At 39.2% G+C, this 18,014-nt stretch overlaps 1 protein-coding gene across 1 annotated transcript in view; it reads right to left on the bottom strand.

Moving 5' to 3' along the window:
- The window catches only part of ATRX (alpha thalassemia/mental retardation syndrome X-linked), a 63,976-nt gene that overhangs the window by 19,131 nt on the left and 26,831 nt on the right, over positions 1 to 18,014 (bottom strand). Inside the window, 12 exon segments of the mRNA XM_010015574.1 lie at positions 1 to 5; positions 7 to 36; positions 194 to 282; positions 575 to 705; positions 4,130 to 4,247; positions 5,647 to 5,822; positions 6,748 to 6,885; positions 10,744 to 10,921; positions 11,124 to 11,270; positions 15,721 to 15,830; positions 16,982 to 17,123; positions 17,412 to 17,591. The exon segment at positions 1 to 5 is cut by the window's left edge and continues 153 nt beyond it. Coding sequence (XP_010013876.1) covers positions 1 to 5; positions 7 to 36; positions 194 to 282; positions 575 to 705; positions 4,130 to 4,247; positions 5,647 to 5,822; positions 6,748 to 6,885; positions 10,744 to 10,921; positions 11,124 to 11,270; positions 15,721 to 15,830; positions 16,982 to 17,123; positions 17,412 to 17,591 — 1,444 coding nt within the window.

Raw genomic sequence — 18,014 nt, 5'->3', positions numbered from 1 at the left:
TCTTTCTTCGCTTTTTTCCCCTTGGATTTTTTTTTCCTAGAAAGGTACCATTGTGCACCCCATTAGTTTGTAGAAATTCTACTGCTGGAGAACATATTCTAACAGATAGATAAAATCAAGCATTTCTAGAAATCACTTAAGTTCTATGAGGGAAATAAATCCAACAAACAACAACGAATAGAAGCTCAATTACTTGGCATAATCATCTGAACTTAAGCTCATTGAAGTTTCATCGGAATCTGAGGCGATGAAGTCATCCATGCTGTCTTCATCAAAATAGCCCTCAAAAGAGAAAAAACAAGTTTTACTAAGTCTGCTCGTCCAGAAGCTTTTATTAAACCTTTAGCCATCTGCTTATTCTTCATTTAAACAATGGTAACTTCTACAAAGAGTTGGCCTTGCAAAATGTTTCAAGAATGACAACATCCCCCGAAACAAAAATATGACAAAACCAGCAGCAAAATTACCCCACAGCAACAAAGATTTCCATTAATTTGATGAAACTTTACCTAGCATTTGGCAAAGCTTATTTGGAAAGTTCTCAATAGAGAGTATTTTGATATATCTAATTTACCTTATTTTCTTTGCTAATATAGTCCAGCTGCAAACACCAAGGGTGAGTCCAGATTCTGCTCAACATCTGGAAATCCTGGAATAGTTTAGCTCCAGCCTTGCCTCTTCCACCTTCATTGCTACCACCTACACCTGACAATAAAGTTCAGGTTTTAGAATGAAACCTCGAAGCCAGTTTGCCACATACTGTTCCCCCTTTGAACCACCCGTTGGAGCAGTACTGCGTGTTCTTTCCAGATGCACATCGTATTGTAACGTCTCTTGTAAAAGAGGTCAAATTACTGAGTCACAGGCATTTTTTTCCTAGTTAAAGTTGTCAAAATTAGATTTTCCCCTTTTTCTTGATAATGAGAAACATGATTATATTTGTACATAAAAGCACATTTCTCCCCAGCACAGCAATGAATCCAAATCCTCTTAAAAGGACAGTCATGTCTATTCAGGTTTTACAAAAGCAGCCCAAGGTAGAACACACAAAATACAATTCAATGAACTTGGCTTACTATTTTGAGCTACCTTTATTTAATGGCTGCAATGCTGCAGTATTCTGTTACAATAAAGAATCTAAAAAAAGCCCAGCCTATTTTTCCATTGTCTAAGCACACATTAGTGCAAAGCAGTACAATGTTCAGAGAGGTACATTTCTGTTTTGTAGTCTCCATTTCTCATTAAGCAGCACATTAACCTTAGGTTCTTGGAACAGACTGGTTTTCGTATTTATTCTATGAATTTAAGGCATGTATACCTGTAAGAAAATAGTATTTATTGCATCATAATCATCAAATGTCTGCAACAAAGTAGGCACAAAGCTTAATCTGTGCATCCAATAAACATCTACAGATTATAGGCATTTTAACAAAGCAAGTTCTTCCTGTGTTTTAATCATATAGCAGCTTCAGCTATCTTCTCGTTTGTGCTCCCCTAGGACTTGGGGAAATGGAACTGTAAGGGCAACAGAAATTGTTAGATTCAACTCCTTAAATGTGAGCTAACATCACAGAGAAACCTGCTGTCAACACATTTCAACTTAACTGGTCCTATAGACTTTTTCATTTTCTGTATTACAGAAGTGAAAGAAAATACGTATCATTTTCATTAAATGAAGGAAAAACTTGGTAGAACTTCATTTAAAATGTGAATTTTAGTTTATGCCTATTACAGTGCACAGAAAAAGGGTAATTTTAAACATCTGCCCACAAGAAACAGCAAATCCCCTTCTATATTTATCTTCAGCAGCAAGACTCCCATTTTTATTTAATGGAAATTGTCTTTTGAAGAGTAATAACAAGAATTAATGTGGGCATCAGCAGCTAACACAGAGATTTGCTCTGAAGACTTGAGCCATGGTTAGCTTAGACAGCTTCTTCCCCTCTAAAGAGGCCGTTCGTCTTTCCTTTCTCTTGTTTCCCCTCTTCCTTCTCTTATTGTCTCTGGCACTGAGCTGACCCAACTGGCAGGACACTAACCCAAGATGAAGACAGAGAAAGCAGATAATGCTTTCTCCTCCTTTAGGGAGTTGAAGCAGCCCATGAAGGGCTGGTAAGTCATGAAACAGTACACTGCCTTTTGACGAATGCAAACTTAGCGAAACCCAAATTTGAGCCCTTAGTCTGGGCAGATTAATTAAACTACCCACTAGGCAGTGCATTTTCTAAGAGTTAGTTACATACAACAGTTAATAAATTAATGGCTCTGACACAGCAAATTTGAAGCTCACTGCAACAGGCTTTTTGCCAAAGCAAACCTTGCCGGTAACTTTAACAGACACTGAACTAAGGGCTCCTACTTTTTACCTGATGTCTGCTTTATTAAGAAAGGAAGTGTTGAAAGCCATTGTATGTAAAGACTTCTGTAAAACCAGTTGTAAACACACAGCACAAGCTCTTACGCTGATCAGTGATCTGTAGAAGATTTATTTTGCCATCTGAAGGCATGGCACACCAACAAAGCCAGTGCTGGGACAGTCTGAAACTACAAAACCAGCCCTGCTCTGGACTGGAGATAGGCCAAAGACAACCTACTGAACTACTGTACTGTTGTGATTTTAAAGTTCCTATGAAGAGCTACAAAGATTTAACCTAAATTAGCTAAGATAGTAAGAAAATAGCTAATGCTTATGATTTTTAAGCTACTAAATTGGTTTGGTTATTCTGTATTTTCTTAAGTAAAACACTGAGTTTTTACTCCTTTAGAGCACAAGGGCAAAGGGTGCAGTTGGCATTAGGCATCCAATTATTACTGGCATTCTTCCCAGGTCCTTCAAAACTCTTCTGTAACTTAACCCAAGAGACACCATCAACAACAGAAGTGTGGAAATGAAGTCTAGCTGGCAGTTTATCTAAGAGATCACAAACTGCACTGTCCAGAAAGTGAAGTCATTCAGAGAACACAGTGAATTTCATACTGCTATAAATCACAGCTTAATTTGAGATACAATTAATCTTTCTTGTAATTAAACTTGGAACAGTAACCAGAACAGGAAAATATAGGTTAAACCCCAAAATGTTTCAGCAACAGACAGGCATTTTCAGACAGGTGACTTAGCAAGTGCAAGAAAAACATAGTAAACTGGCACAACACACTACATAGTACATCACTGCAAAAAGCGAATACATGCTCCAAGCTTTAGACGAAATCCTACCTTAAACATTCCTGACTATGGAATTCAACCCCTCATCATGAAGCCAATTATTATAAATGGTAGTTAAAAAAATCTGAATTGCTCCAGAGCCCAAAAGCTGCTGCTGAGGAATGTGGCTGCATGAAGCACAGTCGTACAGAAAACCTTGAGATTTCCATTCCAATAGCCTATGGCGTACTTAGATGTGTATCATTTAGAAGTGTTGATATTCCAATACCTTGACATACTAAAGTTACAAGCTTATCAATAATACTGGTGAGCAGCACACGAGCCCACAGTAACATGTTTTGGGGTTATGAGTTTTCTCCTTACACACCTTTTCAATTCAACAAATTTACAATTATTGGGAAGATGCAAATGCCCCAAGATAGACCAGTCAAGACACCACTAAGAGCTGAGGAAAAGCACGGTCACTGTGAAAACCAGACTTGTGGGTTTTCAGAACAGAAGAAGAGAGAGTTCCACAAAAGAGCCAGTATTTGACAAATCACAGCTTCAGCTAGCACGATGACTAAAGGAAACTGCAAGGCTTGGCAGTGCCTTACACATGTGCATCTCAATTCTGCATTCTCTCCTTCCAGTGTTATAGTCAACATCTTGTTTCTTGGAAGAGTAAGACATTAAATCAAATACATTTTATGTTTAGAAAAGGAAGAAAAGACAGATGAACCAAAACATGGGGGTGAACTACTGTTAAAGAGATGCAATTATTCCTTACAAATATTTTTGCATTTGCAACCAAATGTTTTGCTACAATTCAAGCCTCAGAGCTAAAGTGAATCCTACAGGAAGCAGAAAAATACATCTGCAGAGCCAACAATAGATACAAAAAAACCCCAACCTACCAACTATGGCAAAAAGCCCCTTACTAAATGACCATCAATCTTGTTACCTTAGGGAATTGTAGGCTCGTACCTGTCAAATGATCCAAGTAGTATTGGTAGAGTTTGCACTGAATAGGTGTCATCCGAACTTCTAGAACATACTCGTATTTTGGTGGGAGGAACTTTGTTAATGCTGTGTAATCTTTCCTCTGGAATTTTACAAAGAGTACTTTAGTCACATAAACATGAAAATGTCTAAGGAGAGCTTAAGAACTTCTGGCATCTTAAACGACAAAGCACCGTGCATAAATTACAACGATTCAGATGCTTTCCAACCACAAAGGGAAATAAATAGCCCACTAAATACAATCCAATTCCAGGCACTGTGTATTGATCCTGACTGAGCCACTGCTGGAGTTGCAGACTTAAGTGACCTTCATCAGCACTAACCTGCCTGTGCTGTGCTGCACAACTCCCTGCCTGCCTGCAGGGTAACCTCAGCCAGCTCACTGCAGGCAGCTCCCACTTGGTACCGGTGATTACACCACCTGCATGGCCTTGCTGTTATCTACAAGTGCAGCAAGCAGCTCTCAAGAAAGCATCCTTTAGGAACACAGCTGTTTTCTTCTAAGGAAATTATACAGTATCCGAAATGACCAAAAGGGAGGGCTGCTTTCTAGGGACAGGATCTGCTCTGCACAGCTCAATGTGAGAAAATCTATCTGGGCTCTATCTGATGCTGCACAAACACAGGGGCCCAGCACCTGAAGGCATGTAAGACTTACTTGCTATTTATGTTCCTCTTCTTGTTTTTTCACTCTGTGTTCCTGTACTGCTGTATAGATGTATAGAAATATTCACACTATCCTCTCACTATATTCCTATTTCCAAGATCAGAATTTTATGATAAAAGGTTCTTTCTCAGCCTTACACATTGCCATAATCGATTTATTTCTCTGCTTGTGGGACTATCCCACCATGACCATTTCACCCAGCTCATGCCCTCTTGGACTGTTTCATCAAGTTCTTCTAGGCAGAAGAGGCACTTACTGCCTACAGTGTCACACCTTCAACCAGGCTGCTGGTGACTGGATTTATAAAGCAGATGAGCAGTAACATCATGCTGATAGCACACAAGGGGCAAATTAACTGAAGAGCAAGGAATCCAGCCCTCATTCTGAAATTCTAAGCAGTTTTGTTTTTTTTCATCTAAGGTCTTTAAGGGAACAAGGTCTTTGCCTTTTTGGACCTAATTCATCTTCCTTCTCTCCTTGTCCCCATTGTTCTGATTCTGAGAAAATCAGAACAATGAATTCAGAACCAAGTGACAAACTGTGGATCACCAACTTTCTGTGCAGTTTTGAAGGCAGCTGTATGGAATTAAACCAGAACATTTCAAAGTAACTGACATCCCACTCTAACATGTAATTTTCTAGTCTCTTAGCAGCTGTATTCTCTAATGTACGTTCATGTCCTGCTTAGGAAACACTGACATTTGGATAAAAGCTATGACATTTTTCTAAGTGCTTTTATCAGAACAAGATTAAATAATCCCTCCCCCTCCCTACAGCTAATTCAAGTAATTAGATATACTAAAACTGTTCTTACCTGAACACATCCAGCTAACATCTCATAGAGAATATGTGCACGCTTCTTCATTACTCTGACGTCCACCAGAGTAGAGTCTGCACACTGACCATTCTGGATTGGATTTATAAATCGATTTCGGAATTCCTTAATTGAACCAAGCAAATTCTCCTTAATAAAGTTAACCATGCAGTGATCTAGGACAGAAAGGTCAGAAGTGAGGTGTTCAAAATAGAAAGGACAGCACTGGGATTAAATCTATCAGAAAATAAGTGTGTTACATCCAAAACTAAGGATTTTCTATTGAGAATAAACCAAAAAAACCCCAGTATTTTCAGAAAGGACATCTTAAACTGACACACACTCTAGGCACAGTGGTAACATTTAAATTTAATGTCAGGCTTAAAACTACCTCATTGTGCTTGTCACACGCAGTTTGAAAGCTGCTGTACACCAAAGCAATCGTCTAAGAAAGTCATATTTGCAAAGATTTTTAAATAGACTCAAAAGCATATTAATCAATAGGAACAAACATTCCAGCATATTAACAAACAGGAGCAAATGTCAGAGGTTAGTTTAGAATGAAACTCCCAAGACAGTAACATATATCAGCGTTCTCTAAGTTCAGTAAGAATACTGCTCTACAATGGGTTAAACAATTCAAATTGATGCTGTTGCAAGACCTGGTCCACCCATTTTCCCTCTGAACATTCTCACTTCCCCTTCTGACATGCTGAGACTCATCTGATCCTTTGGCTCGCCAGATCAAGTAACCAAACTGTCAGAAAGCTGTTCACTTCTGAGTTGCTAATTTTCTGATACTCCTCACACAGGCTCCCTGGGGAATCAATGTATGTAAGACCATGCCAAGGGAAAGGACGGAGGAGAGGCCAGATTCCCAACAGCTTCATTTTTACTTGGCTTAAATCATGATGGAGCCACATCTTGACACAAAGATTTAAAATGCAAACCCAGATTGTTAGGGGTTTTTTTTTAGACACAGAAACCTAGCGAACAGCTTCACCGTATCAAATTCTTTTCTTCTCATCAAACTAAATCTATCTAGATGTTGTTGAAAGGCAAAAGCATACTCAAGAAAATAAACACCAGACAGCTACTCACATTCTATAAGATTATTCTGCAGTGGTGTTCCTGTAAGAATTATTCTTCTCCTGGATCGAATAGAATTCATTGCCTTGGAAACAGCAGATGCTTCATTTTTTAGTATGTGCCCTTCATCACAAACAACGAAGTCGGGGCCTAGAAAGAAATAACATTACATGTCTCCCATCTTCTGCAACCACAGAGAAAGTTGCAGCTTAAAGAACACAACATTTGTTCTACTGATGTTATTGTTCTTTGTGTGTGTGTGTTTTGTGGTGGTTTTTTAAGTGCAGTTAAGGTTCTCAGCCTCTGCACAAGCATTCTGGTGAACTACAGGGTGTTGCTTGTAAAGTCTTCATGGGAAGGATTAAATACAGCTATGCAATATATCCCTGTAAAAATTCTCTATCATGCAGCTAGGGTGTGCATGGCTCCACCACCATTCACCCTGTCAAAACGCCATGAAACTGTTCCTTAAGTCCACCTTAGGCTGCCATCTATTGGTGCTGGGTCAAGCCTGAAGAAAACCAAAAACTGGGTAACCAGTAAGTTTTCGTGAAGGGAACAGGTCAGTATCAATAGGGGTAAATGGAGCAATCAACAGTCTTGGATAAGAAACAATCCAATCTGATTTGAACTACAGACAAGCAAATTGCCATCTTGGAGCTGAAAGTCACCACAGGAATGTCCTCAGATTTCTTCCAGATCAACCAAAGGATTCTAGACTGCTTTTTTAGGTGAGCTGCACGAGGAATGTCAAAGCCACACCACAAGACATTCCCACAGTATGCAAAGCAACTCTGATAGAATTATTAACCGCTACAATTTGAGGTTTAAGATACATAATGCTAAACTTGGCAGAACAGACTTACACACCCTAATGGTTTTCAGATTTGGGGCCACTTCTGTAAGCTCTTTCATTGAAAGTTGAAGTAAAAGATGTTCTAGGATCCAACTACTAACTTAGAAAGAATGTTTTACCAGCTCTAAACCTGACCTCAATTCCAGTCCTACAAACCACGAAGTCAAGTTTAGGCACCTCTGAAAAATGCTAGACAAAGCCAGGAGCTGGGTTTATCTACTCAGCTCTAAACAGGTTGATAATTGAGATGGCAAAGGAGTATTTATCAGCATGGACAAGCTCATCTTTTATAACCTACTAAGAAAAGCTCTCCTCAGATAAATTGCCCTGTAAAGAAGAAAATTAACTCTAGGGCAGTGATCAGCAACTGAGAATCAATTAGAGCTTTGACCACCTGCAGGATTAATGCCAGTGCCATTTTAAGTGTCAAGAAGTGATGTGAATCTCAACATGCTAACAGAAAAGGAATCAAGAAGATATTTTTCCCAAGCAGACAAATAATGTCTTTTTAACCAAGTCTAGAAGACAGTTATGGAAATCCACACATGAATCCCAAACACACTTAGACTTCTCCAAGTCTACTTATTTCTGAATTTTCACACCCGCCACAGAAATATTTCTCCGTATCATTCCACCACTTTTGTTCCTTCCCCAGTTTTGACATCCTGCAAAACAGAGTGGCTACACACAAAGCCTTCCTTTCATTTCCAACACCATCTCTTTACAGTGACAGATCCTTCCTCTAGCCCTCAGCCTAGTATTTCCTGAAGAGTAAGGATCTTGCGATGAAGCAGTCCGTGCAGTGTGCAGTACTACTGAGATGGTTTGGAGCCAGCTTCTACAACCGAAGCATTTGCAAGGATTTGCAGTATCTCCCCACCAGATGTGACAGCCTGCACATTAATGTACCATTCTCAGAAACACATTTGCTCTAGTACATTATGTTTGCAATCAGAATCATAGAGAACAAGGACAATGACGTCTTAATGGTAGATAGCAATCAAAATTGTGCAAATACCCCAGAAATCAGTTTCAGTGAAGACTGTGATTCATTAACATGAAGAAAGAAAATATCCAAAGACTAAAACAAGGAACAAAAAACCCACCTCAGAACCTGCTGTTTAGAGTATGTGAATGATAGTAAAAATATGAAAACACTATCTTAGTAAAATTACTTGTGGTTTGTTTGGCAGGCGTGCAGCACCGATATCTCCAACTAACATCTTGGCTACAATTCAGTGGCAGGGATTTTCATGAATTTGTGGGGTTTTGCCTTGTTCTTAAAAAACATGAATGCAATTCATTATGGACAGAACATTTGTCAAAATATTCTAAAGGAATGTAAAACTTAAAGGGCCCTCAAGGCATCACTTAGACCGTTTTCTTCATCTGAGATAAGAGTTACGAGAAAGGGACATGTCCTCCCTGACAGAAGTATGAAACTCCATGACCTGTCTTTCTCTGAAACACTGGTATAATACCTAATTTAATGCACATCAGAATAAATTCTGCCCTTTCCTTTCTCCAACTGATGTAAAAACCAACTGGTAACAGTCCTTCCTGCAACCAGCTCTTCCATGGTGGAGACTTTGTCAGTTGAGTTGTCTCTTTCTAGGCTAAAAAGCCTTACTCCCCCAATCTTTCCTCAAAGATCATAGTCTTCATCTGCTTATCCTTCTTGCTGTAGTTGCACATGTTCATATATTACGTATATAAAACATACTCAGTGATCTATAGATATACACAGTTCTTTTCCTCTGAGATCTACAAGAACTTACGTCTGCTTTATACAACTGCCAATTAAAGAGCAGTTTCCAAGTTAAACAGTGATGGAATTTTTATTAGTGGCAACAAGTAAGAATGTGTACAAAGTTATTGAAATGCTGCAAGCAAAGCACAACAGCTATCCATAACCCAAACAGCATTTCAGCAGTGGCACGGAGCATTATGGGAAACCATTTGTTGCTCTGCATGCGTATATAATCCTGCTATTATTGCACATAGCAGAGGTAGCTAATTAATGAAATCAGTTCTCCACCCATAAACTTTGGCTAAACCTTCCCTCTCTGGTCCCCTCCTCAAGACAAGCTTCTACTATAGAATATGTCTACCTTAGCAGTATTCTTTTTCAACAGACACATATCATTAAATTATCGCTCAAGTACCAAATTTGCAGCTTTTGAAACTAAAAATGCTCCCAGAGGCAAAGGTTTTCCTATTTACAGTCACAGCAGTAAGCCAGCACTTAAGCTTCGTAACTCTTTTCCTGGCAGCCTGCTTGCTACATTGCCAGTGCTGTGATTGCTGAAGATAGCAAGAAACAAGTAACAGTCACTGTAAAATACTTCTTGTCAGTTTAGACAATCTGAATGTCTCCAAAAATCAATGGACAGCAACAGATGAACGTTCCTGTCTTTTTGTAACTAGTTAAAATAAAGATCTGAAGCATGAAAATAATCATGGAGTTATTTCAAGGTTAGTTTTCCTAACGGTCCCATTCCATCTTACCAACCAACTAGCCCATGAAGAGAATGAAGCAGGTTTTCCACATTTGTATTAAATTACTCAAAACCTACAAGGCTCCACGTGCTGCATCTTCTGAACTTGACTGAACCTTGAGACTGGAAAAATCAATTAAATGCTTTATCTGCAATCGGTTCATTAGTACTTCATTAACACCTATTTGTTCACACTTCCAAGGTATGTTCTCAGCTGTCTTTCACATGTAGCTGCTCCCTTAAAGGCAGATTTCTACCAAGGATGAAGCAACTTGTGGTTGTAACAAATGAGCAGGTTAAAATAACCTTAGGTTCCCAACAGAGTCACTTTGAATTAGCCTGCAAAGAAAGCAATGCTAGCAAAAGAGATACCTATCAGGAAAAGTTTTGAGTGTATATTCCTGTGGTCATTTCTGTATTTGATTTGATAGAAAAAGCTGCTACAGAAGTCTATTTACAAAAGCAGATGGGGTAGTTTCTGAACAACCATTTCTGTAACTCAGCAAAAGCCAACAGAGAAAGTCTGGTGAATCTTAACATTACTGTTCAAAGTGATGTGCCCAAAAGATTTTTCTTTGCAAGATCACTTTGCTCAAATGTGTAAACCAGGATGCACATTATATCTAATGCATACTTTCATTAATTGCCACTTACCTGGATCAACTAAAGCTTTATTAAATATTTCTTTAAGTTTCCTACTCTTCACATTCCTGCCTTGTGCAAGGTTCCGATACATCTCATAACCTATTATCATCACACCTCCGTCATCCTGCCAGCGCTGCAGCATGTAGCTTCTCTCTTGAGGGCGTTTCACAGTTGCTAGTTCACAGACCTTTCAAGGGGGGAAAAACACACTTGAATTTCTCCTAAAATGCTAAAGTCCTGGTGTAACTTTTAAATAACTAAAGCTTTTTAATGCAAGTCGATTTTTCGCATAAAGTGCATCCTTAACCTGTGTTTTGAGAGGTGGAGCTTCCCAATTATGTAAACCTTTCAATTATTTCATTTTTAATAAGTCTTTTTAAGCCTTATACCTCTAGTTTTTCATCATCTTCTAAACCTTCTTGCCATTTCTCAAACTCATTCAACCAGTTCAAGGCAGTGTTCAGGGGACACACTACAAGAGCTGTCCGAAAATCCAGCTTGTCACAGAGCAAAACTGTGTGAAGAAAACTCACTACCTGCAAGAGGAAAAACCAGAAAAAATGCCAGTTAAAACACTGAGTATTAAACACTAGGAAAGAAATCTGTGAGTATCTATTCACATATAGAACTTACCAACAACACTCTTGTTGAAACATTCTTTTCTGTTTGTTTAACAACTCCCTGCTTAAAACTTAATACACAAGTATTTTGAAGTCATACATTTATTGCTCCATGTTACATGGCTGCATATGTGCTTCACACCCTGAGATACACACAGTTTAGAACTGCATCAGATAGCTGAATGATTTCATAAATAAGGAATTCTCCTTCTACATGTCACCAATCATTTTCATAAACTCCATTTTTCTATGAGGTAATTATGAAGCTTTCCCCCAATACTCGCCCCAAACATGAAGTAAGTTCACCTCTTTGGACTTCATAATGTATCAAGTTTCTTGAAAACAAACTTCAGCCTTAAATCAGTGTTTTCCAAATGTTTTCAGCTTATTGGCAAATTCTCTCTAAATGCTCTGCAGCAGGTTACTGAATTGGTTTCCAAGTATTCCCACTGTAGCCAGACTGGCTCTATGCTGCACATAGTGACACCTCCTTGAGCACTGGGGAAAAAACCTTACATCTTTGGGTGTCACTCAGTGATTCTGCTGGGCTGCCTGGTTTGGAGCAGTAGCAAATAAAGACAGGACTAGAAGTGACCTGTAAAAACCCAGGAGCACAACAACCAGTGATCCCAGATCCCATGGCAGCTCCAGCTCTCACACCAGGCTTTCAGTGGTGAAGACTGCACTCTAATCCATGTAACTATATAGCATCTAGGATTCAGTCTTGGTTCAAATCTTGGTACCTGGCAACTCTGATTTAATACACTGGTCAAGGTAATTTCAAACTGCATGACTGCTTGGAACACTGGGAAACAAACGGCTTTTAGATGCTGCAATACAAAAGGAATTACAAGTGGTTTTGCAATCAAGACAAAAGCATCTTGAGTTCAGATGCAAAAAGTACCCACGAAGACTAATTACAGAAGTCCTATGGCCTGGAAAGCCAAAAGGGCCCTAATCACTCTATTTCCCTGATCCTTTACTGACATCCTTCTCTGCAGTATGCAGTCTGCTAAAACTTGTTACTGATTTAATACAAGCTAGACAACAAATGCCACTGCAGAGTACAGTAGAAGGACTGGGAAATGACCACATAAAGAAAGAAACAACTACCTAAGCTACAAACACTGGCCATGAAAATATGCACAGTTTTATTATTATTATGCATATAATATCTGTAACTGTGGCTTTCTTCAAACACCAAATGTCATTAACACATCCAGGTAACACACAAGAATACCTTCTGCTGTGAAATACTTCATCAAACTAAAGTATATATTGTATGAAGTGTAAGTGTACAAAGTCATCTCGACTGCATTGCTACATTAAATCAAAACACTGCACTCCAGTAAAAGGTGTAAATAACTCCTGAAGAACCCTAACAGCTGAGCTGGAATTAAGCATGTAAAAATGCACTCTTCAAAGGTGATTCTCAATGCATGAAACTCCTCTTCTACACGACTGTAGGCTGTCAAAAGACGGTGTCTGTTACCCCAGCTTCCATGAACAAAGCAAAGCTACACATACTGGAGTTCCCAAGAACATACTGTCCACATGCACCACAAATAACCAAGACTGCAGCTGCTTTTCCCTGTGCAGTACATACAGTGAGTGACCACGGCCCCTCTGATCACCTACAGCTCTGTGTTACTCCAAAAACCCCACAACCCACAAAAATCCCCCAAACCACAAGACTCAAACCCACAAACCCCAAGCTTCTCTTGATCCCTTGTCTTTGCAGAGGAATCTGGGGATCTAAAGAATCTGAAGACATTATGCCAGCCTAAGTGCTCCATGACCATATCCTGCAATATGCAGGTCAAGAAAGAAGACTCTCAGGATCAGAAAGTCCTAAATCTGTCTCAATTAGACTTGAGAAGAGCAGGATCAGGTGTTTCTCATGTAACCTCAACTTTTTGAAGAACGCAGGTAGCAATGGTTTAGAGGGAAGACACACAAATAAGGAAGCATCTAGCAGCATCCAGGTGTGCTGACCACACCAAACACCAGCTAGCAAGGCAGATGTGAGCACCACAGAGAGGAAAAACTACTGAGACACCTCGTTGCAAACATACAGGTGCTAAAGACTAACTGCTTGGCAACAGGATCTTACAGCATTTTGTTTGCCAAGTGGCTAAAAAGGTTGTGAAGTTGGCCGTTGTCACCTGCAGACTATGAATCTAGCTATGGTACGAAAGTGTGGAGACATCTTTCATACAGCTTGGAATTCCAGTACGTTCATATACTGACCTCTCTATGAATGAACAGCTCTTGTTCCTTCACGTCAGGTGATAGGGCTTCCCAATCCAATGGGGAAGCTTCTACCACAACTGACCAAGCTGGAAGAGGATGGTGAAATGGCATTTCCTCACAGACGCTTTGAGGATCCCATCCTCACTGTAGGAAGAAAATAACCTCTTTGAGAACCATCATTACCAGCTAAAGAGAGCGCGCTCCAGGGAATGAGTAAAGTGCATCCAGATCTGGAGCATGTGAAGGAAGAATTTAGAATGAAGTGTTGTGCAAGTGCTGGCTGCTAATGTGATTTAGACTTCACCAGTCACAGACTCACCAGACAGATCTCCTGTCAAGTGACTTCACAGCTAAGAACTGCTCCTGGAACAGCAAGGCCCTGATTGATCCCAAGTTGAAATCAGTTCTAATCAACTCCAGTGTCTACAGAAGCTGCAACTTAGATTTCTAATGATTCAGCTCAAGCCAGAGATCAAAAGGGTTTCCAGTAATTAATTTCATTAGCTACTTGTCCTGATAAAGATACAGGAGTATCTCCCTCCTCCAGAAATGAGGAAATAGCATCGATGAAGGCCAAAGACAGGGAAGATGAAAGTGGCCCTGCTTTTCTGAGGGCCTTTTCAAGCACAGATAAAGTTGTTACCTTCCTCCTTTCTTCTGCAGAGTTCTCAATAATTTCCCTTTCTCCTTCCCAGAATTAGAGGGAAAAGTTCTTCTGTCAAATGACTTCTGCTAAAGGAATTCTTGGGAACAGACGGGGCAGAAGAGCAGCAAGATGCTGGGCAACTCACCCCAGTTCTTTGCTCACAGTATTTGTGGTGAAGCTACATCTGGCTAAATGCAAAACCAAAACTTATGAAAAGGCAGGTAAGATACTTGGAAACAAGCAGCTGAAGGACTTCAACACTCCTGACTACCCTGAAAAGGCAGCAGCATACGTACTGAGAAGCAGGGAATTCAAGTGAACTGGCTTTGGTCTTTAATCTCTTTTGAAGCTCAAGGGCATTAGCTTGTCCTGAGGCCTGCAATGATTAGAAGAGGCCAAACAAAAGAGGTAGGAGTTTTACAACAACTGCTTGGGTGCTCAGTTTCAGAAGAAACATTTTAAGATGGGGATGAGCTTCAGATTTTAAAGACTAACAGAAAAGTTACGCTGTTCACCGAGCATCTTTTAACATGGCAGAAGAGCCACTTGTATCAGACCACAAAATATGGAAATCTATTTTTAATAAATGCTACAATATCCTGCTTTAAAGACTTTTACAAAGCAGTCTTCAGCAGCGCAAAGAAGGAACATGAGCTGAAGTGACAATGGAGGCTTGGACCTGAAGATCTCAGGAAGCAAAGAACTGTAAAGCCAAAGAACTAAAGAAGTGAAAAGGGGTTGAAAGTACGGCCTATATTTACCTGACAAGGCAATGAGAGTTTCTGGTCTCAACTGTTAGTGATGCACAATGACCCAAAAGTAGTACATGTGGACTATTACCGAAATAGACTACAAATGCCCCCTTAAAAAGCCTAAACTGTAGAAAAACATTTATATTAAAACATAAAGCATCTGATTTCAGACACTAAAAGTCTGGCATAAAAAACCCAAACAAAACAAGCAACCCTGACAAACCTCTACTGTATCAATGCAACAAATTAATTGAAAAGCCAGTGGAAAATAACCACTTTAGGGAGCAACATATGAATGAGGAAGACATAAAAACCACAACCTGCTTAAGATTATGAAACTGTCTTAGAAACACAGGCTCCTGAAGCCTACTAGCTTTATTTTTTTGTTCTGAGTTGCAAGGGAGCTACACATCACTTACAATTAAATATGACCTTTTCATGTAAATATCATGATTAGCTAATTTAGTCTGTGGTATTTTAGAAGTGGAGACAGCACAGTGTGTACCAGAACTCTCACAGGTGTATACTGCAAAACACAGCTTCTTCCTCAAGGCCTCTTTACAAAGTTTTCCCCCAGCAGCCCTGCTCATCGGGTCACTGCCTAAGGAAGGAGAAGGTTTTACTATGTTCACAAAGTCATTAAAATTGGCTTTTCCTGGATCAGCTTTTGAGAGCAAGCTACAGACCAGAAAACAAGACGACTTCTGTTTCTTACCTGTAATGTCTTCCCCAGCCCCATACAGTGAGCAAGAATGCACCCAGAACCAGGAGATGACTTGGTTTTTTTAACAGATTCACAACAGCAATCCCACATGAACTGAACACCTGAAGAGAATGATTGAAAGTTTTCTTATTAAGCATTCTTCTTATCAGAATTCACCTGATAAGAAATCGGTGTGATCACTGTAACATCATGTAACATCAGTTCTTAGAAGGGCAGTGCTCAGGATAATTATTGATTAATTTCTGTCCAATGGATTGTATATGGGGTGATATTTGAATTGAACTTAATATTCAGAGTTTTAACTGAAGATGTGGCAACTGGTTAGAAGCTATTACTGCTCAGACTGATGACTGTGATTTTGGGGACAGGGAGGAAAGAAGAAGACAGAACAAAAAGTGGAAAGGATTTACTGAAAAAACTAAAATGACCTCAGTACAATAGCAAAATTATCTGAAACCAACTGTAAGAAATTCTGCCCAGACACATCAGATGTCAAGTTCTATGCTTAAAGAGGAAAACATCAAGTAAGAACTGTGACAGCTGAAAAACAGGAAAGGAAATACATGCTACATAACAAAATGCATTAACAACACAGGGTCTGCTAGGTGATTTTTTTGTTCTTTGCAATAGATTTACTGGGAATTCTATTCTACTATGCTATACTTAGCACAGATGAGGCTTCAACTTATCCTCTCTTATCTGGTTCAAGGCACCTCCCTTTAAGAGCTGAAGCAATTCTGTAAGTTTCTTACTAAAATGGAAAGGTTACAAACGTTGAGGAGAATGTAAAACAACAGAATGAGCTGTGAAGAAAATCCTGATTGCCCCATCTCCTTCCCTCCTGCACTAGAAACCGAATATGGAAAGAAGTTGGCCTGATTTGCCAACCATTGCAGGTACCAGGAAAACATTGTGAGATTTTGAAATCTTCACTGAAAACTATAAAAAGTGAATATACTAATTCCTCAATAGAATGGGTAAACATACATTTGATTCTGCCTCAGTGTGGAGAACTAGGTGACTCTGAGGACCCTTTCAACTTCACATTTCTAAGGTTCTCTGCTTATAAAACAGAACTGTGTATTACTGGCCTCATACACTTTTGTTCAGATGCTCAAAAAAGAAAGCATTAAACCTGATGTTCTGGCATTTGCATGACAAGGAGTTTTGCTCATGATTCTATTTCAGGTTGTGTCAGGTGCTGTACCAGCAGAGAGGGAAAACAAATACATTTAAACCTCTATTTCCTTACCATCTACTTGGTGTGGTTTCAGTCTTGTAACTATACTCCTGTGAACCTGTACTAATGGTTCTTTGGTTTCTTCATCTTCATCTAAAACCAGCTTAGTTGTAATGGGACATTTCAGAGGTGAAGCATCTTCTATCTCTATCACCTATAAGCAGAAACAGGAATACTTTACACATGAATAATACCAAGCAGTTGGAAGAGTGCTTTCCCCCATGGAAAGCAAAGCAGTGGGCAATTGAAACAGCTTTCTAAAGATCTCAGTAATCTTAAAACTTAGCCATGTTAACCTGCAGTAAACTAAAAACAAAACATGTGGCTTACACAGCTACAGGTAAGTTCTTTTTAAATTACTCATTAATTGAGGTAGAAGTATCATCTTAAACATCATCAAGAATTCAACTTCCTAGCATTCTGCAAAGAAAACAGAACATACCTCTCTCAGTTTCTCTCTCTCCCGTTCTCTTTCTGCTATACGTTTTCTTCTTTCTTCTTCTTCTTTAAGTGCATTTTGTGTCTCTGTTCTAAGCTTATCATCTTTAATAATTTTCCTTATTTTCTTCCTGCCTTTTCCAGGAGATTTGGAATCATCATTTTCCTCATTCTCAGAATTACTCTATTACAAATGAAACAAACTAAGTATTAGCAAACAAATTACGGCACAGACCATCAAATCTTTCATTTTTAGACAAGCTCCTAAAAATTTCTACACACACAGATGGAGTTCAGCTCATAAGAAAAAAGACAGTCTTTCTTTTAAAAAGCAGGTTAGCCAGCATGACTGAAGTGCCACCTCAACTATAATGTATTCTGGGATATGGAAGATAAGCCCAGCTGAGTACTGAAAGCACTGTTATCATTTAATAGTAACTAATGACTACAAATAAAGAACTAGTTTTCTGTTCTAGTGGTGCTGGATCGGATCAGCCATCACCTACTCTACACACAGGAAAAGAAACCCTAAGACTAGGAAAACCTTAATCTACTACCTGTGTCACCTTCTATGTTTGGTTTAAAAATACCATTTACTTAAAAGGTA

Source organism: Nestor notabilis, unplaced genomic scaffold (assembly GCF_000696875.1).
Source record: "Nestor notabilis isolate BGI_N333 unplaced genomic scaffold, ASM69687v1 scaffold15125, whole genome shotgun sequence".
Taxonomy (NCBI): domain Eukaryota; kingdom Metazoa; phylum Chordata; class Aves; order Psittaciformes; family Psittacidae; genus Nestor; species Nestor notabilis.
The sequence above is the reverse complement of the archived record's forward strand: the minus strand, read 5'-3'. Positions and strand labels throughout refer to the sequence as shown.